Here is a 27,961-nt window from a genome sequence, read left to right as displayed (position 1 = left end):
CGCCCCTCGCCGGCGCGCTGCGCGGTGACGTCACTCGACTGCCCCTGTGCCTGCGCTGAGGAGACCCCGCAGTGAGCTGCCAACGCCCGGCGGAGCGTCCGAGGTGAGAGTGGGGGGAGGGGGGCGGAGACGGGACGGGGACCCCTCGCCCGACCACCGGGACCACCGACTGGCCCCGATCCTCGCCCGGCACCCACCGAAAGACCCCCGGCCTTCACCTTGGTCGGAGCGTCCGCTGTGCGGGAGCCGCCCTGCCGGGCCCGCTGTGTGTGCGGGGCCTCCCCGGCAGCCGCCTGCCGGGGGGAAGGGCGGCCTCTTCTCGGAAGGGTCTCGGTGGCTGCTGGCGGGCTCTTCCTTTGCGGGGCCGGGTCTGTTGAGACGGTGGGGGTGGCTGCCGCCTCTCCTCTCCACCCTTCCCCCCCTTCCCGGCAGCGGGCGGCCTCGACCCTCGGAGAGGCGCAGGAAGCGTTCCCGCGGCCATGGCGAGGCCCGGCTGCACTCCCTGGGCCCTGCCTCTACCAGCCCCGCCCTGGTCCCGTTCCGGCCTCAGCCGCGGCCCTCCGCGCTCGGTGTAGCCCGGCTGCGCCCGGGGCTGTGGGAGAAGCCCCGAGGGGCTGCGGGCTGGGCTGGGTGTGCCGTGCCACAGGAGCCCTGAGCCGCAGGGGGTGCGGGCATGGCGAGGGGTTGAGCTCCAGCTATGTGCCCTGCATAGACAGCGCTCGGTCAAGGAGTCGCAGGCTCTTCTGGGCATCTGCCTCACGAGCTGCAAGGCTGTGGATTACCTAGAGCCGTCCCACAGCTCTCGTTATAGCGTGATGCCACCGGCTGCAGCTGGGGCAAGAGCTAGCGCTGCTTCGAGGGTTGACATATTGACATGTGTTTCTCATTCTCCTTTGAAGTCTCATAAAAATGTATATACTGCAGCAGCGTAACACCTGTCTGTGTTTTAAAGGTCTGTTTTAGTGATCTGGACTTCAGTTTTGTACTTATAAATAGGCAGAACTTGCAGCTGGTGACAGCAGTAGGAGGCAGTCGGAGAGCCAGGTAGCTGTGAACATAACAGCCAGCATTGGAAACCTCTGCTTAACAAAGAATGGTCAGGATTCCCGGTGTCCTCTCTGTGTGGATGGATGCTGTGGCCAGAGCAGCTGGAGCTCCCCGCCTGACAGCAGCATGAGGAAGACAGGCTCTGGCGAGGAGGCCATGTTAGATGGCAACTGGGTGATCAGAAGTGGCTCGGTCTGGCCATCTCTGATTGTCTTTGTCTCATGTTCATATGTGCTTCTCTCCGAGGGAAGGAGGTGTTGGTTGTCTCTGTTCAAAGTGTTGAGTTGCAGTACTTCAAACATCTTTTTCTTTTTTCTGAAGGGGCATTTAAAACCTGGCTCAAGCTCTTTGTGTTGTGATTGGGATAACTCAGTAAAGCATTACAGCTTCTCTTTTTCGGTAAGCAAATTATATTCAGCTGGCTGTATGTGGGGAAGCTGTTGTTCTGCTTTGTAAACTCTTGTTGATTAGGGTTCTGAGGAAGATATTATAGGCAAGTGTACATTTGAGTCAGGTCTTAGACATGCACATAAGGTTTGAATCAGTGTATTGCTGACTGTAAAAGTGGCTTGGTGTTTAAACTGTTCACGTTTATGCTTCAGTAGCAAAGAGAAGAAGGAATTTTAAGTGTTGGCAAGGAGTAAAAAATTACTGTGGTGCAAGATAAAACATGTTTTCACTTTGGTAGTATATCCTAGGCAGAAGTTTTAATCACTAGGTTTGCATACTTTGAACTTGGTTATTCATGACCTGCAACTGATGCTCTGAATTCATTAAGTGCCTTGCTTTAGGGCTGTTTGTTTACCTGAAACTGATGGCCAGGGCTGGGGAGTTAATGATGTTTTTACTGTTTAAATAGAAAAGCTCTGTAAGCTCTAGAGTACGAGGTACCTGAAATGGAAACTGTAGTTTCACTAAAAAACCAACAGTAAACAGAAATGGAGCCCTGTGAAACTCCCAGGGATTTCTCTTACATGTGTGCAGTGGGCTTTCCTTGCTGTAAAAGCATCTGTGAGGCTGATGGAAAGTGCAGCGTGAAGCTGGCCACTAGTCTTGATGTAAAGGTTCCTTTTGGTTAAAATGCAGCTCTAGTACTAAAATAAATTTCCAAGTCTTATGAGCATACATAGCTGGACCTTTTAATTAAAACCTTTTCAGCAGCTCTGATGTTACCATGGTGGATTGGTGTAGCTCTGCTGCTAGCTCTGGAAGACTTGGACATTAAACGAACATGCAGCACTGCAGCTGAGGTGTGCGTAATCTGCCTGATGCTCATGTGAGCGCTCACAGCTTTTAAAAGTTGACTGTGGGCTTGTGTGTTTTATCCTCCTAATTTCTCTGCCTGCCTTTTGTGGTCAGCTGAGCTTTCCTGCCGTCCCTTGTCTCCATCATGAATTTATGATATGAGTTTCTAGAGCAGGAGACAGGAGGAATTGTAGGGGGGTGTAGTTATCCTCGCCTTTGAGGAAAAGATTCTTTCCTGAGGAAAGAATGACATCTTTTTTGTTCTAGAAGATGAAGGTGCTGTCAAATCAAATGGAAGTGAAATTGTTTTCTGGTGCTTCAGGTAGCAAGAAGCTCTCTTTAACCATATAGTCTTCTTCCTTGGCTCCTTTCACTCTCTTACGTTAAATGTAGGTGGAAGCACCCTATTTTCAGTAGTTAATATATGACAAATGAAACAACTTACTGGCCAGATAAGCTTTTATCTAAAGTTTTAAAAGAAATTTAAAGTACCTTTACATTTCTGCAGCCTGTGAGCATTTAATCAGCTGGCTTCCTCCAAGCCCTTCACTTTGCACTTTATAATGGTTTTACACTATACAAGCTAAGGGTATATCCATCAGGAAATATTGCCATTAGGATTAGTAGGTAAAGAAAGCCCTTTCTCCAGAGTTTCTGCAAGGGCTGAAGCCTGGCACAAAAGTTCTCCCTCCCTGAGGATGTCTTGGCACTCCAACATAGCGGTCAGCTGCCTCTTGCAGCCTGTGGTGTGTATGTCAATGCCTGAGGTGAGTGACAGGAGTGGCATTAAGGCAGGTAATTCCCAGCTTCTCGTGGGGCATCCTTTTGGTTGTTTTTGAGTGGATGAACTGGATTTGTTTACCTGGCCCTGGGTGTGCAGAAAACGGCAAACAGAGAGAGCAAGAAGCAATGTTTGTGTTGTTGTTGTGTAATTAATCTTTGTAATCTTCCCTTGGAGTTTCAGAGAATGACTCTGACCTAAAGAGGTATAAAACTTCAAAATACTAATTGGCCTGTTTTCAGTAGAGCAGCTGTTCTTTACTTGAGATGTGTTGATTTTTCTTCTAAACAAGTGATATTTTATAAAGAGAAAACAAAGAATTTGTTTTGCAAAAGCTTTTAAAAGCTGTTTTTCTGTTTTAAGCTCTTGTGCTGCCAATTCAACCCATTACTTTAGAGTGTTATGGCATTATTCCTACCAGGAGAGTTGGTCCGTACACTATTTTCTTGTCTCATGAAAAATTAGTACAAAGCCTTTTTTAATAAAGTAGCACGGGGGCTTCCTTGGGGCCTTTGTCTGGAGGGGATGTGTAGGTACTGGGTCATTTTTGCCAAGTTGTCCATGCCTATGATCAGATTGTGTGGGATCAGCATGTGTTTTCCAGCATAGACCAAACTCTGGCAGGTGAAGGTTTTCACCAAGCTGAAGTGGTGTTAGAGCAAGCCTTAGGCTGCTGTGGAGTGGGACTGGTAGAGGCCCTGGGGCAGCTGAAGAGGATTGCTGTTGCATGCGGTGCTAGACTTGCATGCTGAGGCTGCCAGAATTGTCTTGCTTTGGACCAAGCTGGTTTGAATTGCTCAGTTCTTCTCAAGTTGAAGGATGCTGTGCTGTGTTTCTGGTCGATGATGAGTGTTCTGTTTGGGGGAACTAATGACAAAAACGCTCCTGCAGCTTTGGATGCAGGTCAGGAAGGCCTCTGCCACTCTGTGAGCTGGATGGCTGCGTGCACCAAAGAGCAGCTGGGGAACAGCTAAATGCAGAGGGGCTTGTGCGGGGCCTGGATCTGACAGCAGCAGTGAGTTTAGTGTGTTTGAGCAGTTACCTTGAGTTCAGTGGTATTTCAGGGTTTAGTGCGTGTGAAGTGTTGCTGAGTCTCCGATGTCCTGGAGTTTCTTCTTCATGAGCCTCTTGTGCATCTGCTGATGGCTGAACAACTGCCAGTTGCCCAGCATGCTCTTGGCCCTGAGGAGAGGGCTGCCAGGGCTCATCTTGGGCCAGGCAAAGTGGGGTGGTTCCATCTGCTCTGGTTCCTTCTGCTGGTTAGGTGAATGAAGGGTAGCTCCCCTGCTGCTGTCCTGGTGTTGGTGAGCCTTCCAGCTACTTTATTTTAACACCAATCCAGGATAGCTCAGTATCCGGGAAAAGTTGCTTTTGCAGTGTTTTTTAACAAAGCTTTATCTCTTTAGTCTTAAAACAGCATGTTGGTACACAGCCTGAGCTATTCCCCCTAAACACAGCATGTCTTCCTGGGAACTTTCTGGTTGTGTGGATGGTGCACCTGGAGCTGTCCTGTTCCCTGAGCATAACAGGAGTGAGCAGGATCTGCTACAGTGGTGTGCAAGGCATGGTGCTTCTCATGGAGGAAAAACATGCCTCAAAACAGAGGAACTTCCGCCAGTGTCTTTTGTAGCACTGTGGAATGTAGTTGGCCACAGGAATGTGGGGAGAACTATAAGGGCCATGTGGGCCTTGGTTTGATGCTGTGTCCAAATAAGAGTGTAGGTGCATCTTTTTTTTTTTTAAATATTAGCAGTATGCAACTAAGCTAGTGAAGATAGGGGTTTTTAAGTCGTAGTAAAATATTGAACAGAATTTTGTTGCATGTAGGAGGAAAATAGCCTTCTGTAGAGTACAAAAGTGAGGCGTAATAAGGTAAGATTAAAGTGCCTTTGACAGAAAAGGATTTAATGTAACCCCACACACTTCCCAGTGCTTTATCTGGGGCAGGGTTTTCCAGTGCTGATGCTACTTCTGACAGTGTAACCTTAACCAGAGTGATAATGGGAAAGTTGTCACTTTTGATTTTTTTCTGTGGACTTGGTGTTCAGATGAAGGTGGTTGGTTGGAGCCTTGAAGTGGGATAGTGGGCAATGCCTGTGGTAAAGCAGGTGTAGGCACAGCCGTACCACAGTGTAACTGGTGTGGCAGCAGAGTCCGCTGAGTCACGCTATCTAGTTGGTCAGCTTTCTGGTTTTGAATTTAGGGCTAAAATGGGATGACATGGTTTTCCTCTTCTTTTTTTGAAGTTGCAAAACTTGGAATGTGTGTTACGGTGCTGCTGGTAGTTTGGGCTCAGGCTATTGAAATTCCCCTGCCCAACTGTCTTCACTTCCTGTCTTGTGTGTGTATGTACCAGATGGTTGTGAGGAGCCTTTAGAAAGATGTGCAAAGTAGCTCTCAAATCTTAGGGAATTAGAAAAAGAAAATTGCATTAAGTATAGAAAATATCAGTTGATGTCAAACAGTGGGGTCCCTTCCAATTCAGCATATTCTATTTTATGATAGCTCTATGATGATTGCATGTTGAGAAGAGATCTCTTACTGCTTCTTTGGCAATTCATAGTAACTTGTCCAGAAATGGGAGCTGCAAACCTGCAGAGGTGTTGGGATATGCAGGCTCTGTTGAGTGGCAGATTAAGAGATGCTCGAGGACCTCGGACATGTGCTTTATCTCCTACAGGGATTCCTGTAACGATAGCAAACTTTGTGGGTTTCAGGAACAACAGGAGCCTATGAGGTCAATCAGGCCTGTCATGGTATTGATCCAGCTCTGTTGGTGATGGTGATCCTGTGGCTCTTCCCACTGCTCGCTTTTGTATGCCTACCCACATGTTTCTCATGCTGACATCCAACACCAGGTTGAGACTGTTGGTGTGAGCAGGCACATGGGATGGAGCCCACCAGTGTGCTCTGCTGCTGTTGGTCTCTTCAACCTCAGATAAAAACCCACCCACTGCAGATCCAGGTCTTTACATGAGTTCTTGTGTTTATCTTGACACAGCTTCTAGTGCAACTGAGCTTTTGTGGCTGTGTCTCGTAATTAGACATGCTTATAAAGTGAGCAGCAACACTGGTTTTTGGAGATAGAATTTGTACTCTGCAGGGAGAACTGGTAGTATTTAAAGGATTGTGTCTGATCTGTTAGTGACAGGTAATGCCAAAACAATGCTTAAAGCAGGATATCCTTTTCAAGATGCTGAACTGATGGAGTACAGGATTGTGTTTCAAGTCTGTCCCTTGTGCTTTTGCAGGTTTTAGCTTGGACTTCATAATTTCCTTTGCTCTAGAGGAGTGCAGCTCCAGTGCTGGTTTGTAGTTCAACAGCCAGTTTAAGCCTCACCTAAGAAACTAAAGACCCAGGCCATAAGCTTGACTTGGAACCTGTGGGAACAAGTGTATTTGTGTATGAAGTTTAAGTGTCTGCAGCAGCCTAAGCTGTGGGCAGGATGGGCAGTTGAGCTTGGGCACCAGGTGGTTTAGAACCTAATGTATTCTTTTACATGTCATTTGCCACCTTACTAGCATAGAAGTGGCAGATGTGTTTAGTTCTGGGGTGAGATCTTCATGAAGAAGATGATTCCTAGCAGGCTGGAAGGTTGGCTTTGGGCTGGAGGATGTGCACAGTGTCTGTAGATGGTTGCTGCACATGTGCAGAGGAGAATTCTGGCCATGGTGATACTGCTCTTAAAAACAGTTTTGCCTTCTGTGCCAGTTTATCCTTCTGGAGTTTAGCTCTTAATCTCTCTTAAAGAGAGTGGCTCCTGTTGGTGTTTTGCATCATAGGTTTGTGACTGTACCAAGAGGTCCAAGGTATTCTTCCTGGTGCGGTTGGCAGCTGAGCCTGTGTGGTGCCTTCATTAGTGGCTTGGGATCTCTGCAGAGAACCGGTGTGTTGTACGCAGTGACCTTTGTCATGTAGTGTTTGTAATACAGGCATACAATACACCCTCCATGTAATTGCTGGTATGTCTCTCTGGTGAGGCAAATCAGGTTGCTGGGATTGTAGTAGCCAAGTACCTCTCCTTGGTTCCCCCTGTAATTGGAGAGACTTGTCACTTTGAAAAGGAAGTGTTTATTTTTAGTAGGGCTAGAAGAGATAGCTGAGGGCAAGGACCTTACAATGGATTGGATTAATTTGGGAAGAAATTACCAAGTACAAATGAATAATTTATTTAGAACTGTGTGGTTTTATAAGATATGAAATGAAAGTACTGTGGAAGGGCAAAAGTAGTTACCAGAGATCATGAGTAAAATCCTGTGAATATTGTTCCTTTCAGTGTGGACTCCTGAGTGCTTTGAGTTGGATGAGTAAACTGTTAACTGTAAAATGACAGTGGGTGGGGAAAAAGAATCTTAGTTTTCAGAAATGGCTGTTTGTTTTCTTGGAATGTGGAGCAGGTGCCCAAACAGGATCCGGAAGCTGTGATGGACTGGTTAAGGTTCAACTTGTAAGCTAATGGTGTATCCCAGAGAGCACCACAAATGGGTTCTTGGTCAGCGGTGCCTTGCAGCAAGCCAAGGGAGCTGGTCCTAGTGATGAAATGACAGCAGTTTCAGTCCTGCCTGAAAGAGGAAGTGGTGGTGCTGCCGAGGCAGGAAGCAAGTTCAGGACTCGCAGACAGATCTGACAGCACAGTTTCCTTTGGCTGGGGGAATGTACACATTTAACCTGAAAACAAACTTCAGTAGCTTAAAAGTTAGAGAAATTTTAACAAGCTTGAAGGCTTGTGGTTTCTCCTTCAGATTGCACGTACAGCAAAAATGAAGGTGAGATCATGCAGATTCTTAACTCTGGGTGTAGTGGAGAACACTGATTGTGTACAAAACCTCACAAAATTTCACTTAATTCTGCAATTAGCAGTGCACACAGGTACTGGAACAGATTGCAGCTACTCTTAAGTTACAGAGTTTGTGAAAACAAAGTGCTCCCATAGTACCACCACATTCCATATGCTTGCCTTGCCTTTAGAATGGGAAAGTCAGATTTCCACAGGAGATGCAAGTGTGTTTGGGATGGTACGGCTTGTGCTTAGTCAGTGGGAACCTGCCATAGGTACCATGGATTTCTTCAGCCTTTTGTGATCAGTCAGTGTTTTGGTACTTGAACAGGCCTGTGTGACCAAAGTCCATCACTCCAGAATTTCCTTTGTGCCAGGAGGGATTACCGACCTCCATGATGTCCCACTATTACTTGCATCTCTGTAAACACTTTTGGAATTGATCCTAAATGCAGATCAGCTGTCTTCCACAAAAGTGTAATTGAGCTTCAAAGCAAAATTCTGTAAAATGGGCCTATGAATTTGACAGAGTTTGCATGGCTGTGTAATCCACAGTTTCCAGGATGCCAGATCGCAGTTCTCTAGGACATTGTTGAGTTCTGTGAAATCCTGCTGTTGTGATTACATGCTAAGCAGGTTAGAATCCAGCAAATACTACAAGTATTGTTAGTTAACATGTACTTTACTGAATTTGCTGAAGTTTTTGGTTACACTGCAGAGAGACTTGAGAGATTAAATCAGTGCAATGCTCCATTTTTTTTTTTTTGTAATTTTTATTTATGTTTTTAAGAAGTCTTTAGAACTCCTTGAACAGAACTAGGTCATATTGATCTGCATTGCATTCTCAGTCTCTTATCAGCTCTCCTTTCTGGGCTTGGCCAGATGGCTCACAATTACATGGCTCAAAATCTACTCACTGCACTCAGGCTGGGAAGACTTCAGTGCTTTCCAGTCTGTTTCAATTCCCTCAGATATTTAAAACTGCTAGGAGTGCTCTCTCTGCTGGGTGTTTTACATACAGACTTCCTTTTATTAGGTGGTGTCTTCAGGGGGGAAACAAGCCCAAAGCCTCTGTAACTTCTTTGTTTCTATCTCCCTTGTTGTTGCACTCTGGGGATGAGTTATTCTCTGGTTAATGTCAAATTGGATTAAATTACTTTTAAACCACAAGTTAATGATGTATGTCTCCTTAAAGCTATTCCTATGGAAGAGTAGGTCCCTGGATAGTGAATCTAAAGCTCCTTAGAAATGAGCTTGTTTTCAGCTGTGATCTGTGGACTTCTAAGAAGTGCAAAACATAAAATAGCTCATCCAGCTAATCTAGAAAGCCTACTAATCCAAGGAAAATAATTTATTCAGCAACTCCACTTTGCCACTGCTAAGACTTTGGAGACCTATGCTGAAGACTCTTAAATGCGTTTAGAACTTACACCATCTTGTTTCAGTATTTAAAGTTATACATCCGTTAAAAAAAAAAGTGGGGAGATGCCTTTACACAAGAGATGTGCTCACATTTGTTTTCTTCCTTTTAATATGTAATCTTGAAGTGTCTAATTGGGGCTGGGGGGAGCGCAATTCATCAACTTGTGTGAGAGCAGTGGTACTTGCTTGTTTCATAGAGAACTTCCAGTGGTCCAGTTCAGTGGTTTTCATGGTAAATGTGGTTAGTTTTGTGCTTTAGAAAGGAGGGGAAAAAAAAAAAAAAGAGAGAAAACAGCACTGCCCAGGCTTTTCCAGACCCCTGTTGTGCCATTCAGGTTCTGTTTTAGGCTTCAGAGCAAGGCTTTGGGTTATTTGTTGTATAAGAAAGTTTTGTTCCCACTGCCAGAAAACTGAAAGGGTCAGGTCACCTGCTAGAAAAAGATAGTGCATGCTGCCTCACCCAGTGCAGTGGTGTGTGTGTTTGAGTCGTTGATGTGCACCACGCCAGTGCTTCACTTCAGGAGGGAATTGGAGGTGCAGAGGGAATGAGCAGTGCTGTTGTAGATGCTCTTGGTTTGCAGTGCCGGTGTTCTCTGCGAGAGAAACTGTGTGGATAGGGCTGATAGCTCACTGCCAGAGTTGGAGCTGTGGCAGGAATAATGTGAGCTATGTGCAAGGTGTGTGTGCGCAGCTGGTGCTGTGTCAGCCCCAGTTTCTGACCTGAGCACTTGTCAGAGAACAGCAGCTTCTCTCCCAGTACCAGTGTTGGGACTTGACTGTGTCCAAGGACAGGAAAGAAAGTGAAGGCTTGCAGCACACTCTGTGACCTGAGATGTTTTCTAGTACTGTGGCTTGCTTGGTGCTCTCTGGAGTAATGAGCTTTACAGAATAATACTAAACCCTTGTTTTTTTCTTTTTGCGAAGGTGTATGTGAGCTTTTCTGGTAATAAACAACATTTGGATTTATAGAGAGTCATGGATTGGTGTGTTGCAGTGAGCACAGGGAATGCTTCAGAGCCGGGATTTTATCTCTGGTGCGCTTTCTGGTCTGAAGCAGATGTGTAACCTGCAAATTACAGGTAAACAAGGAAATGCAAATAATTGGGGAAGCAGGTAGAAGAGGGAGGTAGAACAGGAAGGGAGGATTACAGCATGGAGGAGTTCTGATCTGCCCAGGGGAGAGCAGGGTGGAAAGCGTGTTCTCTAAAGGGGTGACTGTAAGTGCTGTTATGTGAGAGGGATGGATGTTCCTCCACTTGTGCCAGCCCTGGGACGAGCAGGGACAGCTGGAGCGGGGGTTCCAGGGACTGGCTGGGCAGTGTAACAAATTTGAGTGGAAATTGGAAAAACATATGAGAAGTGGCTGGGAAACCCAGTGTGGAGATTTGTTTTGTACTTCATTTACTAACTCTGAGAGGAATTCCTGGAGGCAGCAGTTTACCTGTGCTGAACAGTGGCAGAGCTGAATGCTTTCAGCTTTGCCCAAACCAAAAGGCAGGTGGTAGAATTGTCTTGGCTATACTAGTGGGGCATACTGGTTACTGTGGCTGGGGTTAGCTGGAATGCACTTGGGTTGTTTGCTCGGCCTGAGTTTTGGTGTGTTTTCCTTTTGAAAATCTCCTTAATGAGTGGCTCATCCCTTGCCACCTTTGCTTTGAGCATGAGGACTTTCTTAATGTGGGCCTGAGCTGTGCTGTTCCACTGCCCGCTTTCTGTCTGGTTGCTTTTTTTTTTGTTCTGAAATGGGACTTTCTCTGAGATCAGTCAGTGCCGCCAGCATGGCAAGGCTGAACTGTGGAAGCACTTTGCAATATTGAATAATAGTACTTGGATGTAAACAGTTGAACTGGCCTGAACACAGAGGATGTCTTTTGAAACGTAAGTAATTGCTTTGTCCTCCTGAGTAAATACGTGTTTGCTTCAGGCCTGAATTGCAGAGCTTTTTGCTGTAGTAATGAAGGGCCTGTTGATAAATCTGCACAGTGCATCCTGCTGAATGTCCACTGTGAAACTGAGATCTGTATAAATCAATAGGTTCTATTGATATTGAAATTGGGCACCAAGTAGAGGACCGGTGGCAACACCTGGTACTTACACACATCGTTCATTGTCTCTGTGTTTGCTGAAAGAAGATTTATAGATGAGGATGGCAATGTAAGTGGCTTGTGTACCAGGTGCTGGCTCATGGCCTGCTCTGAGAATCTTTGCTGCCATTTCCTAAAACTGCTTGTGATTTTTGTCCGGGTCTTGTGGGAATGGTGGTGACTAGTATTCCCCTACAAGTATTGTTCTTAGGAACTTTGAGGATGTTTATTATGAAGGTAGCTGTCTTTGTTGAAATCTTAGAGCATCCCTGCAGTATCTGAAGAAGAGCTGGGGGTGATATGTTTCTTTTGAGTCCCTAATAATTTCCTTTCCTTGCAGGCATGACAGTGTGATATACAGTATCAAATCATGTTGCTGGCTGTGACTAAAGCCTCAAAAATCTGGATTTGCGCTGTACTTTATTCACATTACTGTAAGAAGTGAAATCCCCAGGAAGTGACCAAATGCACAGTTCAGGAGGGTTTGATTTGGGTTTTTTAATGCAGTTACCCAGACCTGAGAGCCGTGGCAGCATCCTTGCTTGGCTAAGGCTCTGCTGTTCCTGTGGTGGCAAATTTGCTGCTTGCAACACCCCCTGGTGCCCGTCAGGACTACAAAGACGTTGCAGCAAGTCTCTGTTGCTGTAAATAAAAGTACTTCGGATGTTATGATGCTGACAGTCAGTGAGAGCTTTGCAACTAATTTGCTGGGGTCAGGATTTCACACATCTGTGTGAAGGAATGACCAGAGGCCTGGTACTCCTCTAATTAAAGTAATACACGAATGAGGGACGGCCATGCAACATTGGAGGTAGCCAGCAAGTGTTTGGAGGAGATATTGGTGATACATACTGGTTTAGTTCACATACTAAAGTTTTTGCTGAGACAGTGTTGGAGTAGCTGGGTGCATCTGGATTACTGAAGAGTAATTCCCTTGGGATCTGAATGCCCTGCTGAGCTCTCAGTGCTGTTAACACTTCACAGTGGGGATAGAGGTGTGTGTTAACTAGCAACTTTAACCAGAAGATTGTAAAATGGTGCTTAGGCCTTAAAAAAGGCGGGGAAAGAAGAAACTAATCATATTTATTTCTGTCTGTACACCTTAATTTTTATTCCATAAACTACCTTCAAAGCACTGCCAGAATGTCTCATGGTGAGCTGCTCTCCAGAGGGAGCTCTCGGGGAGGCAGGTGTGTTACTGAGCAGCTCTCAAGACCAGAGCTTACACTTCAAGCTTTCAGTGCATCTGGGGCTAGATGCTTCCATGCATTAAAAACCGAGTCTGGAAAAGCCCAAAGATGTTTTTGCCCACCTCTAGGTAATTAGGCAAAAATTCTTTCGCTTATGAATGTGAGCAGCTTTGTGTGTGTGGTGGAGAGAAAGGATATACCAGCTCATTTAGGAATGTCTTGTTTTCATATCTCAAATGTGCTGTTAGTGGTTTGGGCTTGAGTCAAAGGTGATGTGCATGGCTATCTAGTGAGTATGGGAAACATCTAAATACATGTATTTTTTTTTTTTTTCTTCTAGGTTCTCTTTGGAGTTGATATTCTAGTAGATTTCAGCTATGCAGACGATCAAGTGTGTAGTAGTGGGTGATGGTGCTGTTGGTAAAACCTGTCTCTTAATTTCTTATACAACGAATAAATTCCCGTCGGAATACGTACCAACGGTAAGTGTGAGAATGGCTCATGTTCTTTGGGCATGATGGGGCAGGGTAGCATGAGTTCCCTTTCGAACTAACCTTGATGGCATGCATGCCCTAATATGTGTTCTTGCAGCCTGCTTTCCTCTTGGAGACTGACTAATACAGCATGGAAAAGTAGCAATCAGTCTGATACCCTGCTGCTGCCTTCCATATCACCTGATAATGGTGGTCAGTTCACCTGCATCTGGTCAGTTCTTGCTGCTTGATTGCTCTGCAGAATCTGTGTTCTCTTTGTGGGTGGATTCTGTGCGTGAGATTAACAGTGTGAGCAACTGCAGACCAGTGGAGAGCAAGCAGTAGGAACACCTGTTGTCCTGGTTGTGCTCTCACTTCCTGCTACACCTTTGTTTCTAGGGAAAGGCATGTTTCATGTTGCTGGAATAGTCAGTGACTACAGTTAACATTTTCTGAGGCTCATTTTTCTTTTGCAACTCCAAAAAGTTCTGGAAAGATCCAGAGATGTAGTGAACTATGGAGGGTGACTGGTCAACTTCAGCTAAGAACGAGGACTGTGTTTGGATGCAGTCACGTTCCTCTGTACTTCCAAATGTATGCCAGTTTATGTGTAGTCCTTGACTATGTTGAAGTAACCTTTTTGAGTTTCACAGGCTCCGTTTTCTGAAATACTGAATCCCTTGATTTATCTAAAGTTTTAGTTGAGAGCAGTTTGGCTGCCTGTGAGACATGTGCACAGTCTTCCTGTTAGAAAAGTGCTTTTCTGCTTAATATTGCATATGCAAGATCATATACTGCCACTGAGGTGCGTCAGTTTTTAGTGAGGTTGCTGCAAGAGACTTTGACAGCTGGATGCACTTTTTAGTAATTTTCTCTGTTGTGGACCTGAAAAGGCCATCTTCTACTAATACACGAGTTGAAGAGTTTACCTTGGTATCCCAAACAAATTTGGGTCTGGAAATGCATCACAGAGAACACCCGCCGGTGAAAGGGTTGGTAATATTCTCTGTGTTACAAAGTAACTCAGAAGACCAGATAGCTCCTCTGAGATGCTGGGTAGCTCTGCCCAATAGCTCTTCTGGAATAGGACTTTACAGAAATGTCCTTTCTTTGTGGGAAAGAAGTTGCAGTAAACATCATCACATCTTTTGGAGGTATTGGCTTTGTATGCTATCAAAATTTTTTCAACTTACCAAATACAAGGTTTGTCCTGTGTAGGACAGACTTCCACAAAATAAAAATGTTTGTCTTTAGCTGTAGATCAGGAGCTAAAGATGAAAGGACTCCCAAACCTCATAATGTTCAGGGTAAATGCAGTGGCCACAGTTGGGAACTTGTGGATTGTGCTGTAAGCATGGAGACCCGGGATCAGCCTCTCTCATGGGCTCTGTTATGGATTTGTACAGAAGTGGCATTTGAAACTGTTTCACCGTTCTTAAGTTTTTCAGTGGTGTCAAGTATCCTGATGTGATGCTTGTAGGGCTGTCACATCCTGTGCTGAACCTTTGGAAGGCTGCTTGTCCTATTTAAGCTATTGTTTGTAGTCAAGGCAAAATGAAATTGGTCAGTGAGTTCAGCACTGAGTGTTTCTATACTTATCCCTTAAGGGAAGTGATTAAGTTGAAAAATGTTATAATCTTAAAATATGTGTTTTGAAAGCCTTCAAGTTTGTCTGTTGTCCTGCACACAGTAGTAGTGGCCGTAAATCTCTGTTAGCAGGAATGTGGAAAACTTGCTAAAAAGTTAGTTGCCAGTGAAGTGTGTTCAAGGTCCTAAGGCTAAGGTGCTAAGGCTTCTTTATAGTGCCTTTTAAACCTGCCCCATGTTTCTGGCCTGTTACTTATCTGTGAACTTCATGGCTTGAGGAACTTGCTGTTCCGGAGATATCAGAGGCCCATTCCTAAATCTGTGAATGACCTAGAGGCATATTTCAGACTCTGGAAACTGGTGTGTAACCTCTGATATTCCAGCTAATGCTTCTAGTAGTGAATGGACAGAGAAATAGAACCAATACTGCTGTGCTTGTGCAGTGGCCTGGCCACAGTATGGATGGAGAACATACCAGTTCAGACTGATAGATAGTTCTGTTCAGTTGGCTCTGTGTTTTGCAATCTTTTCTCTTTATGGAGGATATTTCCCAGTGGAAGATGGATTTCACAGTGGTGCTGCACATGGTTTGCTACGTGTGTGTTTTTGATCTTGTTGCCATTCTCAAAAATCAAGGCAGTGAGGGGCACATCTATGGAAAGGCACTGGCAATGTTTGGGTTGTGACAGCTCAAGTGTGAGTCTTCTCCCATGAGAGCTCATGCCAGCTGCTGCCATGGGCTTTCTGGCATTAGCAGGAACTGAAACTTATTTGGGCTCTGGTTTTTAGCCTTTTTGGCACAACTGAGGATGAAATTGTCTGTGACATCTGCTATGAGACTGTAGTTGCCAGGTTTGTGTGAAGGCCAGCCTCGTAACCCTGGCCTCCTTAGGGCTCTACCCCAAACATTTCAGTAGTAGCTGTACCTTAACAAAAATATTGAAATAAAAAAATCCCATTTTGCGATAGGGAGCTTTAAAAATAAAAAAAGATGAAAAAGAAGACATGCTAATTGCCTTAAAAGGGCAGCTACAGGTGGTAGTGAGCAAAAACGGGGGGATATCATTGGGGGATTGAGCTGCTGACCGTCTTCTGACATCTGGAAGAGCAAATGCTCTGACCTTCATCATTCTGGTTCCTTGTTCTGTTCCTAGGAACAGAGGAGTCCTCATCCTGATCTGTCTTTTGGGGTCTTGAAGCAGTACAGGCGTGTTGAATGTGCCCTGTGAAATACTTTCCACCCTCCCTCAGCCTCAAGGTGTTATTTGGAGCTGGATACTTGCGTGTTCAGTTAAGGCAAACCCAGTGCAGCGTGTGATGGATTGGGCTGCAGGTAATGGGGACGAGTGGTGAGGTCTCTTGCAGTGCTTTAAAATCTTGAGTGTACTAATTCAAAATAGTGTGAGAAGTGGATTTCTGCTTCTGGATGATGCTGTGGGGATATGCAGTGTGCAGTGGCCGTAGTTGCTTTCTCAGTCATTGTGAGTAGTGAAAAGTTGAAAAAATTAGGGTAGTGTCAGTGTCTTTAACCAGGGCAGTCAGGTGGGAAGGAGATATCTGAACTCTGGGAAGTACAGCTTTGAAGTGCAGTCTCAGTGCTCTTACCTCAAATTTTGGTGGTTTTTTCCCCAATGACCTAAGCTCTTGCTATATTAACAAGAGGTGCATGGGACTGCTTATTTTCCACATCCCTCCCTGCTTGCTTCCATGAAAAGCCTTTGAGGTGGCTGCTGGCCTCTTTCCTGTTGGGATTTACTTCAGCTGTGAGAACTGCTCAGGCTGCAGTTCTGTGAGGAAGCAGAACTTCCCCGTTATCATTTGGAGATCCCGACTGGCCCCAAGTGACCATGCAGCAACTTGCAGGGACAGGTGGTGGGTTTTGGTTTTTTTGCAGTGGGAAGGATCTTTTGCCAAAGGTAGTTTCTGCAATACTGTCTTTTGTGGTTCTGAAGATAACATGGTAATTGGAATGAAGGATGCTGACCTCAGACATAGCACTGCTGAGTGGCTGGGTGTTGGAGGTGAGCTTTTGCGTAGGCCCTTGTGCTCAGTTGTGCTCTAAACCAGTTAGTGGGTGAAACGGTGGGTAGTGCTGGCTTTGATCTGTGCAGTGGGTCTGTCCTGGAGGGCAGTACTGTTGTGCCAGGTGATGTTGCAGAGGCAATAGTATTTGATATCTGGAGTCAGACTCTCCATTTAGATTGAATTTGACACAGGCTGATTTTTATCAAATGCTGCTTCCTTCAAAGATGGAGGATAAATCCCTTTTGAAAAGATGGACTCTGTAATAGAGCTCCCTAGATATTTAGAAATACGGACTTCAGAGGATTTGGGTACTGTGAGATGCAGCCCCATCACTGTGCGCCCGAAGGGCGGGGCTGACATTACCCGTTCTGTCCTTGTGGAGATGTGTTTATTCTGTCACACTAAGGTTTGGAATTTCTGTGGCAGCATGGGAAACCTCCTTGCAGTAACAGGCAAACACTGTTGTAGGTGTTTTGCTCAGTGGTTTTTACCATGCGTTATTCAGTGGTGTACATCATACGCCTTTGCTTTAGTATGTCATGGAAACAGCTGGAGTATCCCTATTCCATATGGAATTGTTCTGTTAATGGTATTAGTGGTAATAGCAGTGTAAGCTTGATGGTTCTGTTTTCCTGTAGAGGTGTCTCTTGTTCAAATCAGAGGTGCTCTGGCAAGATGGGTAAGCTGATGGTTTGAGAGATGGCCTATTCATGTCCCCTCTAAATGTGTGTCTCTTTTCTTGACAGGTTTTTGATAACTATGCTGTAACAGTGATGATTGGAGGAGAGCCTTACACCCTTGGCCTCTTCGATACTGCAGGTGAGAAACCAAGTGCTTACGTCATTGTACCTGACCAAGATTTACCTGAGGTGATGTTGAACATGGAGACATACAGTTGGGGGTTTTTTGGTGATATTTTTTTTTTTTTTTTTAATGGAAGGGGAAAATCTCTCTTGATTCTGTCAAGACAGAATGACTGATATTGGAATGTCTTAAATGTGTGTATGTCTCTGCATCCTTAATGTGGATGAAGTCACGGTGTGGATTTCATAAGCCCTCTCAGTGCGTGCTTTTAAAAATTAAAAATCTGCTGGCCTCTTGTTTAAGCTGCTTCTCAGTTTCAGGCTGGAGAAATGTGCAGTGATTAAACAGCTAAACATTGCTTTGCATGTGTGAACAGTTACCAAGAAAGGCTAGAAACTGGTTCAGCTGCTGGATACCCCGTCTCTACTGCATAATAATACTGAAGTGATGTGGCAGCAACTGGTATTGTAAACTCTTCTTCAAAAGAGCCCTTCTAGAGAGCTTAGTTCATAAGCTTTCATCTAAAATTGTCCTGATATAATTTAATCTGTTTCCAGCTGTATTCTTACACGCATCATTAGCGTCTAATTTAATTAATGAAACAATCTTAGGTTTCCAGTTAAACCCTATAGCTGTTGAAGAAACTTTCCTGTTTGCCCATCCAGGAGCCATTCTGACAGTCACACTTCACCACCTGAGCTGGGACTGAAGTCTGTTTGTAGTAGCAGCTCCAGTGACCTAGTGGGGCCTCGCTTGACGCTCAACGTGCACCACACTTTGCAGTCAGACAAGGTTTCCTTACTGCCTTGGTCCCAGGTTTCCCATAGATGTCTCAGATGTCTAGATCCTTAAAATTTAGTTGTGGTGCAAAACCAAAATAACAGCTTGAGCTAGCGCCTCTGGGAGGGGACCCTGAACAAAGCAAACTGTGGGCTTTTGTGTCCCTCACAGCGTGTGTTTGAAAGTGTGGGGGCTTCCAGCTGAATCCTTGGCTCCTGCTGTATCTCTGAACGTCCATCAGCTGGTGGTGCCACAGGTCCCTGGGCCCTTTTTTGTGCAGAGGGTCAGTGCCTGCTCACCCGGGGCTCCCGGACACCCAGAGCTCAACCTGCAGCTGGCACTGCAGCTGTACCCTGAGCTGTCTGTACTGAATGTATTCTTCAGCATGGCTTCACTTTAGCTCTTCATGTTCTCCTCCCAAATGGGATTTGTGTTCCCATTATTGTAAGCTTCCTAGTTCATGGATAAGGAGTTAGGTGGAGAAGAGAGACTCCTTCCTGACACGTTGTGTGGTGTGCTCTAGGGACTTGGTGGTCCTACAGCAGTTGTAGCATTGCATGGTCCCTGTGTGGGTGAAAGTTGTGTTGGGTCCTTCTCTGCCTGTTTTTATGATGAGGGTTCAGACCTCTGAGAAGTGGTGTGTGCGTAGTTACGCACATTCATGTACTATCAACATGAGCAGTGATCCAGCCTGTAATTCTGAGCAGTTACCAAATGACCTGAGTGCATGTAGGTGACTCTCTGCACTTGTGAATGTAAAGGCTTTCTTTCCAGAGCTGGACTTCTGAGGGGAAAGTATTTGTTCTTAATGGTTGCCTGCTTTTTGCTAAATAGCAGCCAATACAGGTGACAAAATTTGGCAATGAATGAAATCCCTATTTTTAGTTCTCAGGTTAAAACCCAAGTCTGTGTTTTGAGCTTGTACTTGGAAGACAGACTTTTTGGAATATTCTGTTAATTGCCACAGGATATTTTAGATTTAGATTAGATTAGGAAGAAATTGTTCCCTGTGGGGGTGGTGAGGCCCTGGCACAGGTTGCCCAGAAAAGCTGTGGCTGCCTCATCCCTGGAAGTGTCCGAAGCCAGGTTGGACGGGGCTTGGAGCAACCTGGGATAGTGGAAGGTGTCCCTGCCCATGGCCAGGGGTGGAATGAGATGAGCTTCAAGGTTCTTTCCACCCCAAACCATTCTGAGACTATCATTCTGGTCAGTGCTTACTCCTCTGTGTCCAGCCAAGCACAGTAGCTGAAGTAGGCTGTCTAGATTTCTGTTTTCAAACTGTAGGTCTTTTCTGTTGAGGTGTCCCAGGTGTTGTGTCGGCTCCTTCAAGATTCTTTGAGGTCTTTGTCTTGTATGATGAATGAGACAGCATTAGTTGGAATCTGAGACATTTTAACCGAGTGCTTCGGATTTGGTTGTCAGTGTATGCAGCAGCTTCAGTCCCAAATTTACTTTCTAAAAGCAGTACTGCTGAATTGGGCAGGAGGAGGTTTAAGAATGAGTTTAGACAGAGTCAGGCTGGTGGATCAGTGCTAATGGTGCCTTACAGAGACTGCTTGTCCACAGGGACTCAAAGGGAAGAGGCTGGCTTCTTCCAAAACACAGCCCATGCTGGGACTTTAGTGATGTTTTTGGAGAATACTGCTGAGTGGCCTGGGCAGTTGTGTACCAGCAACATTCTCCTCTTCTTGCCTGGAGACACTTCACTGACTGCTCACAGAATAAGTCAGAACATTCTTGTGAACAAAACTATTTTTTTTCTCCCCTTCAAAGAGCAAGGTTTTTTTTGCAGGGTAAGGAAATTTGATGGCATAATACCTGTAATGAATGGACTAGGTGCAGAGGACCTCCTCTATAACTGGATCCATGTTCTGCAACCTCCCTTTATAATTGAGGAGGGTGTTAAGCAATCTGAGGGTGTTTGATCTCAAAATGTATTGGAGGCTTCGCAGCTTTCCTGTGACTTTCAGCAGCTCGCTGTTACATAGCAACTGAATGAATTCTGGATTTGAAACCTAGATTTTTGAAATGTTTGAGTTCACCATTCTTAAGCTTGGCTCTTTGCTTAAGAGTTAGGATTAATCACAGCAGTGTTACCGTGATGAAATGTGCATTCTGGCTCTCTATAAAGGGCAGGATTTTGTTGTCTGGGTCTAATACAGTGTTAATTTCCTCCTCTCTAGGTCAGGAAGACTATGATAGATTACGACCTCTCAGCTATCCACAGACAGATGTATTTCTGGTCTGTTTTTCAGTGGTCTCTCCTTCTTCATTTGAAAATGTGAAAGAAAAGGTTGGTTGAACTCTGCCTGAAAAGGGAGCTGCTGAAGTATGTCAGGAGTTATCTTAGGTGGTTAGTAACAAATGCTGTGTCTTGTCTGTCTTTAGTGGGTACCTGAAATTACTCACCATTGTCCAAAGACCCCTTTTCTGCTTGTTGGGACCCAGATTGATTTAAGAGATGATCCCTCAACAATTGAGAAACTTGCCAAGAACAAGCAGAAGCCCATAACTCCAGAGACTGCTGAAAAGCTGGCCCGGGACCTGAAGGCTGTAAAATATGTGGAATGCTCTGCGCTTACGCAGGTGAGGGTTGGTCTTTGACCATTTTTGCTTGCTTATACTCCATACTTTTTTCAGTTCCAGGGAAAAACAGCTCAATGTGGATGTGAAAGGGTGTAAACTCTGTTTCTGCTATTTACACTGTAGCTTTCTCTTTGTTGTGTTGTTCTAAGGCACAGGGAATTGGCAGTGGTACAAGGAAAATCAGCCTGTGTGGCTTAAGCCTAGTGTTGAGGGGTGATGGAGGAGGATGTGCTTACTGTGTTTGCGTCTGTGCTGGAGAAAAATAACTGTTGAAAACTCATTGAAAAATGAAAAAGGTACATTACAGACAATAATTGGGTTGGGATACAGAGTGCACCTCACTGCTGAAGCGAGCAGGCGAAGGAAAAAAAAAGCCTCTCGTAAAAGTTAATGCTGTTACTTGTAAGACCGGAAACCTTCGTAGTTGAGAGCTGCCTTCTCTTCCTGTGCAGCTGGTGGTGAGCTTGTTTCCTGTGTCCTTCCTTCAGATGGAAGTTCTGTTGAAACAGAAAATAACAGTTAAATAGTTCTTAAGACAGTTCTCACATCATGTTTATAACTTGTGAATGTGAGTGTAGAGCCAGCTAAAGTAGCTGATTTGAGGGCAAGAAATGCAATTATCTTTTCCCTTTCAGTTAGGAATACTGGAGTGGGAGCCATTTTCTGGCTAGCTGGTCTGTTGCCTTGGCTTTGGATGCTCTGGGAACTTAATCCTACTCTTGCAGAGTTCCTACTCTTGCAGAATTGACTACAACTCTTTTAACAACTTCCTTAATGCTGGTCTGTAAAGAATTTGTTCTTCCTGATGTGCATGAACCAGGGGTGCACAGTATCAAGCCCCTCGCTCTTTCCAGTTATGTTGTGCATTCATCTCCTTGAGCACAAAACTTTATTGCCAAACTTCACAAAGCCTGAAGTTCTACTTATCTTGCCCCTTTTGCCCAGATTGCATGTTGACCATTTAAAATCCATTCAATTTAAAATTCTGAGGCTCTTTTTGTAACAAAGATTCGCCTGGGTGTTTCCTGTGAAGGAAGTGGCTTTGCTGGAGTTGTGCAGGATGCTGGCACTGGAGGTGGTGTGGTGAGGCATGCTGCTGTTCATCCTGGGAATCCCTGATGAAAAGGTGGTCTTGGCCGTGCTTCCTAACTGCCCACAGGCAAGCTGAGGGTTATTTATGCTTGGGCTGTAATTTTCTTGGATCTGCTCAGCCCCAAAATACCTTTTTAGATGGTGTCTGGCACAGCCTGAATGCTGCTGCTAGCTAGGCTGTAGAACCTGCTAGCTGGGTAAGTACCTGCAAGGGCCTTTGTCTTGTATTGCTCACTGAGACCTTTCCTCTGTAGCTTTGGACTTGCCTTGTATAGTCTGCTCAAATTGCATGGAATCACTTAGAATTACCAGAGCAAGAGTTGATATAACAAAAAAGTGGCAGTGTTTATCCATTCTTTCTATTTCCAGATAGACTAATCTGTATCTGTTGCAGTGAACGACTTTATGCACTTGGAAGCTCAGCCTGATTTTTTTCCAGAGCATTAGTGCTTGTATACCCACTGATAATTTTAGGAGTCAGGAGTGACCTGGGAGGAGGGTTCAGAAGCCTTCTCACTTGGACGACTAGTCGGTTTGCATCTGCTCCATTCTTCTCCCTTCATTTGTTGTTGACTCACAAAACACTTTTTTCCTGGGTCTGTCATCAGTAGCTGGTGAACAGCAGCGTAGCTGAACTGCGAAGGGTTGTTTGGAGCTCTTGCAGTGATCTCACTGGCAGCTTGCTGAACACAGAAGCCGGCTGCTTCCCTGGCCGGGAGGGTTGTTTTCCTACCTGCAAGGCAGTGCTATAGGAGCTGATTTCAGCTGAAGTGAGACTCAGCTGGGTATTCAGTCTCTCTTTGCCTTGGATGCTGTCTGTGCAGTTCACCTCAGCAGTCCAGGCTGTTTTTTTTCTTCCCAACTAATTTACAAATGACTTTGGCAACCCACTAGCAAATAGTCGTAGAATCATGGAGCTGGCATTATTTGTTTTTGTACTGTGTGAGTCATGAGAGGCTGAATTTCTGAGTTTTTTTCTGTAAAGACAGAGTATCTTCTCCCCCAGTTTGGATGAATGCTCTATTGGAGAGCCAGTTCTATCCCCTTTTCCTCAGGTTGTGGAATCCCTTTTTGTGGTGAAGGCATTTTCAGTGTCCATCTCCAACCTTTCTCTACAAAACAGGGCCCAGTGTCACTGTGACAAGTAGGTCAGGCTTTGCTGTTAGGAAAGGGTGACTGACAGATTGCAACTACAGTGTTTGTTACTTCTGTTACTCTTGGGTGCAAGTGTATGAGTGGACTTTCTGAAGCCCAATCCTAGTACCTAATACCAGAGAGAGTGCTGAATTTGGTTTCTTTTCCCTCCTGATGGTAGGTTGACAATTTTGACACAGATTTATAAAGTGCCTTAAGCTGTCCGTAAACAGAGGGAGTAAAGGAAGCCTGATCTCAGCCTGTTCCCTGTGTAACACAAAAGTCGTGATTTTAACAGGCCTGTGTGCCTGTGGTATTGAACACAGCTCCTTTCCCTCATGTTGTTACTCTTGGTCATCCAGGCTATTAATCCTGGTCCATTTTCGCAATAATTTTGTCCCAGTCGTTTTTTTTTTAATCCTCTTCCCTTTTTGGCTAGGTCCTTCAAACCAAATCCCACATTCTGCACTCCTGACCAAATTTCTCCTTGGCAATAGGAAAATAAAAGAGGAGTCTCTGAATAGGAGGATTTAAGTAAAATTGGTTTTTTGACTCTTGTCCTGCCGGGGTTCTTCATCTGTCTAACAGTGCATAATTGATTTTATGCCACAGCATTATTCTCACAGAGAAGGGAAATCTAATTAGTACTTAGACTTCAGAGGCATTATTTATCTGAAGTTTTTTAGCTCTTTGTGAGCCTGAGTTGCAACTCATTTAAAGAAAAAGAAAAACTGCTGGGGAGGATGTACAGAATGTGCAGAATGTACATTGTCGTTTCCTTAAATACTGTTCTTTCAAGTATAATCTTGCATGTGATGGCCTTAAATGCTTCCAGATGGCACTGCGTTAGAGGTCTCCTATGTATGTGCTTCGGTAAACAAGATTAAAGACCTTCTAAAAGGGATATATCCAGTATAACCTGTAAGGGAGAAACCAGTTACATTTGAGTGATCTTAAAAGAAGAAGTCTAAATTTTGCACAGACTGCAGTTGTTTACAGGATGTAATTGAAGCTTTTCTGTTTGCCTTTAGCTGTCATAAACAGTTCTCCTGAGTTTTTGAAGGGTGCACTCATGACAGTAGATTTAGGCGAGTCCAGTTAGCCTAAACTGAGCCAGGTTTCACTTCCAGTGTGGTGTGTAACTTGGCAGAGTTGGGTGGGAGTGGTAACACCCTGCACTGTTCCTGTTGTGCTTACAGCAAATGCAGCGCGTACTCCGTGCTCCGGTGTAACCCCTGCAGAGTCCTGCAGCTCTGTGACTGCTTGTCTGGTGTTGGATCCCAGTTGTTCCACTCCTAACGCTGTTCCCATCTTTCTGTGGTTACACTTGCTTTGGAAACTAAACTGAATAACTGAAATGCACCATTTCCATGCTGGCTCCCAGTGTCAGAGTAGCACTGGTAAGATATTGCATCACTTCTAAAGACAGAGAGTTAGTGACTGCCAGTGATGATGGCTTACCAGGGAGGTCCTGCTTCCATCCCAGATTGTGTGTTCCCAGCCATTTGGAGATCTTCAGTTATTCAGGGGCTGAATTCACAAAGCAGAGGAGTTGTTTGGAGCCTTTGCTCTGGACCAGCTGCCACCTGGAGAGTTGGGAGCAGTAGTCTGTGCATCCAAGGTGCTCACTTATCCGTGGGTGATGACAAAAGGTTTAACTGACCTTTTTGGTCCCTGTGGTGGGGCAAGCTGCTGTCTGCTTGATTTATTCCCCTGTAAACTCCCTCAATGTATGTACAGCAGTGGAGTGGAAACCGTCACCCTTTTTCTGCCCGCACCCCCATGTTCTTGCTGTGTTTGTGCCTCTGCCCTTCTGAGTGTTGATTTTGTCTGACTTGGCCTGTCACATGTTCTGTCTGTCTGTCATTGACTTCTGGGTCATCTAAATGAGATTTCCTCTTGGGATCTACTTTGTTTTTTGCAAAGTAAATCTGTTTACTGCCTCTGTGAATTCAGCCTGCTCCTGAATGCTCTTTGTATCTGCTTGTTTTTCTCTAATCCTCTAACCTGGCTGCTGTTTTTTCTCCTCCCCTCTGTCTTGTAGAGAGGTCTGAAGAATGTGTTTGATGAGGCTATCCTAGCTGCCCTCGAGCCTCCGGAAACTCAGCCCAAAAGGAAGTGCTGTATATTCTAAACTTTCTTCTTCCCCTCTTGCTGCTGCTTCCTCTGTCCCACTGCAGTAGAAACCTGGTTAAAAATGAATCAAACCACCTTGATTGAAAGCTGTTGTGCCTGCTTGCCATCTTAGAGCAACCTCTGTATTAGCTCTTGGACTGAAAACAGTACTTGAGATCTTTAGTAAAACATTGTGACTGTGGAACGTGAACTGGACTCGCTTAACTCCCTGCTGCTTGGGTTGCCAGGTGTGGCTAGCTTTATAATTCAGGCTGTTGGGGGAAAGGATTTGGTTACATCATTATTTAAAGAACAATCAAAAAAATAAGAGATGATGTTTGATCTTCCTGAATCCAACTGAAAGAAACAGTGTGAATGTTTTCAATTTCTACTTGTGACTCTTAACTGTATTTGCATGACAAAAGTACCTGAACTGGTGATCTGCAAATGATGCTGTAACGTGAAGGGTTTTCTGGTTCTCCTGTGTGCAGTGAGATGTTTTCTGTTGCTGTTGCTTTGGCTGTCTGTGCTATAGGTGGAGTATCTGTCAGTCTTTGGGGGGAAGGAAATATTGATGTACTTGCTACTGCTTTATGAACTGTTAAAATTCTTGCTTTCACTAACATGGTAGAGCTCTTCATTTCAATAATCAATCCTTAAAACCTGTTACTGTAAGATGTAAAGCTTCTGCTTACTATCGTGCTTCTGATTTTTATTGTTTTAAGGAAAAAACATCAATTGTAGCTTGTCTTTAAATTTTGAAATTAAAAATTGCGGTTGTTTGTATAAATGACTGATGAAGCTTTATTCAAGTTGCACATCCTGGCTCCCATTTAATCCTTAACAGAGTGTATGGTACCCCTCTGTACTCCTCCCAGTTTGACTTCTCTGCTACCATGGCAGCTTCTGGGCTCTGCCTGGCTACTTCTAACCCTGGGGTGTTTGGGGCTGGATGCCCAACCAGAGCATGTACTGGACCAGGTTATCATTGCATGCTTGCCTTGTTTCTCCTCCACTGACACACAGGTGTGTGTTGTCCCAGGTGTGCTCCAGGTTGAGCTCTTCCATCTGAATGCAGCACTTTCTACTTTGCCATTAGCATGTGAAATGTGTGAGTAGCCAGTTAATCATAAAAATTGCTTTAAGGAAATTACTTTGGTGCGTGTGTTTTGCTTCTTGTGAAGTACACTGCTCTGCTCTCAGAGGATAAGTTTTCTTGTTCTGAAAATGAGATGCTGTGCTCGGGAGCTGCTGACAGCAGTGGTATGGAGCCTTGCTGGGCAGGCAGGCTTTGGGGATGGCAAATCTCCATCTGTCTTTAGAGGGGTGTGGCTGCCACTTAGCTTTCTGGGGTTTTGTTTGTATGAAAACTCAAAAATGAGACTGCCCCTTTCTCTCTTTGCCCCTTTTCAGAAAGGCCTAAAGAATGTATTTGACGAAGCGATATTGGCTGCCCTGGAGCCCCCGGAGCCGAAGAAGACTCGCAGGTGTGTGCTGCTATGAACATCCCTCCACGGCCCTTTCTGCAAAGCTGGTGTTTGATGTCATACTAAAAGCAATGTTAAAATCAAACTAAAGATACAAATTTTAAAATTTGTTTTTGCAATAATGACAAATGCCCTGCACTCCCATCTCCCCCACACGATCCCTGTGTGAGATGAGAATGTTAGTGTTTATTCCCCAGTGCCCCCTCAATTCAGTTAAACTAGTTAATTTTGAGTAATTATGTATTATCAGAAAACACTGATCATTACTAGTTTTTTGTTTATTGTTTCTAATTTTTTTTTGTTTAACATCAAGGCATGCTCAATGACTTTTTCTGTAACAGACTAATTTTAGGCTGTTTTACTGAAGCCTTGCCCCTTATGCCAGTGTGGCAAAACTTGGTTCTGGTTTCTAGATCTTGTAGGGCTGTTCTGCAGCCAGCCAGCCAGCAGCCTGGGTATGAGCAGACTTTAGTCAGGAAAATAAAATGTCCCAAGCTGGTGCTCCTCTAAGAAGGATTGTAGAAAACACATCTTCTCTGAAGTTGCCTTGTATCTTTTTCCCCTGGCTTTTTTTACTGTGCAGGTCATAAATTTATATCCCATCCTCTAAGTTATGAAGCCTTAGGAATAGGAGAATGATTTTCTCTGGATGCACCATCAGACTTGAAACTAACTTGCCAGTCTCTTCCTTAATCTTTGCCATCATAAGCTTCTGGCTCATGTTGAAGAAATAACTGCGCTTTTGAAAACATGCCTAGCTGGGTCAGTTGGCTTTTAACGAATCTACCTTCTGCCAATCCTTAATTATTAGAGAAACGCTTACAATTACCAGCACATACACTGCTATTGGACACCCTGAAGGGACCTGGGATATGCTGCAATGGGTTTTGGAGCTGGCTCTGATGGTGCATCTCTTGCTGGATGGCTTGGCATCCTTCAGGGAGGGGTGGAAAGATAGGCCTGTGTCAGTTGAAAGGAATTGCAGGGAGGGGCTTCTGGTGTTTGGTGTGGCACCATATTGGGACCAGTTGAGGGAACCCCTTTTTCTGCATTTTGCTCGTGAGTAACCTTGAACCTATAAGAGGGGCTCCAACCCCTGAGGATCATGTGCAGGGTCTCTACATAGACCAACTGCAGTATTGTAAGGATTTTACCAAAAATATATTTGGTTTGCAAATTCAAATTTTTTTAAGACTTAGGGAATCTTCTCCATCTTCCAAAATTTCAATTTCTTGTAGACTCATTAGTGTTGAACCAATGCTTTTTCATGTCTAAGTTCTTTGTATATGCATTCTTTTCAGATGTATTAAACATAAAGTATCTTCACAAGC

General features: G+C 44.7%; 1 protein-coding gene across 3 annotated transcripts; it reads left to right on the top strand.

Annotated features, from left to right (window-relative positions):
- Positions 1-27,961, top strand: CDC42 (cell division cycle 42). Of its 3 annotated transcripts, none has more exons than XM_032131968.1 (6): positions 1-103; positions 12,888-13,029; positions 17,379-17,451; positions 20,400-20,509; positions 20,605-20,802; positions 25,073-26,293. In XM_032131968.1, exons 2-6 carry the CDS (start codon positions 12,925-12,927, stop codon positions 25,160-25,162), a joined length of 576 nt encoding a protein of 191 aa, XP_031987859.1. In that variant the 5' UTR covers positions 1-103; positions 12,888-12,924; the 3' UTR covers positions 25,163-26,293. The 3 variants fall into 3 exon arrangements, with proteins under 3 accessions (XP_031987859.1, XP_031987857.1, XP_031987858.1); XM_032131966.1 differs by lacking the exon at positions 25,073-26,293 and adding an exon at positions 26,557-27,961 and having other exon boundaries at positions 3-103; XM_032131967.1 differs by lacking the exons at positions 1-103; positions 25,073-26,293 and adding exons at positions 1,363-1,446; positions 26,557-27,961.

The sequence above is a fragment of the Corvus moneduloides genome, chromosome 22, assembly GCF_009650955.1.
Source record: "Corvus moneduloides isolate bCorMon1 chromosome 22, bCorMon1.pri, whole genome shotgun sequence".
Classification (NCBI taxonomy): domain Eukaryota; kingdom Metazoa; phylum Chordata; class Aves; order Passeriformes; family Corvidae; genus Corvus; species Corvus moneduloides.
This window is presented reverse-complemented; position numbering and strand designations above follow the sequence as displayed.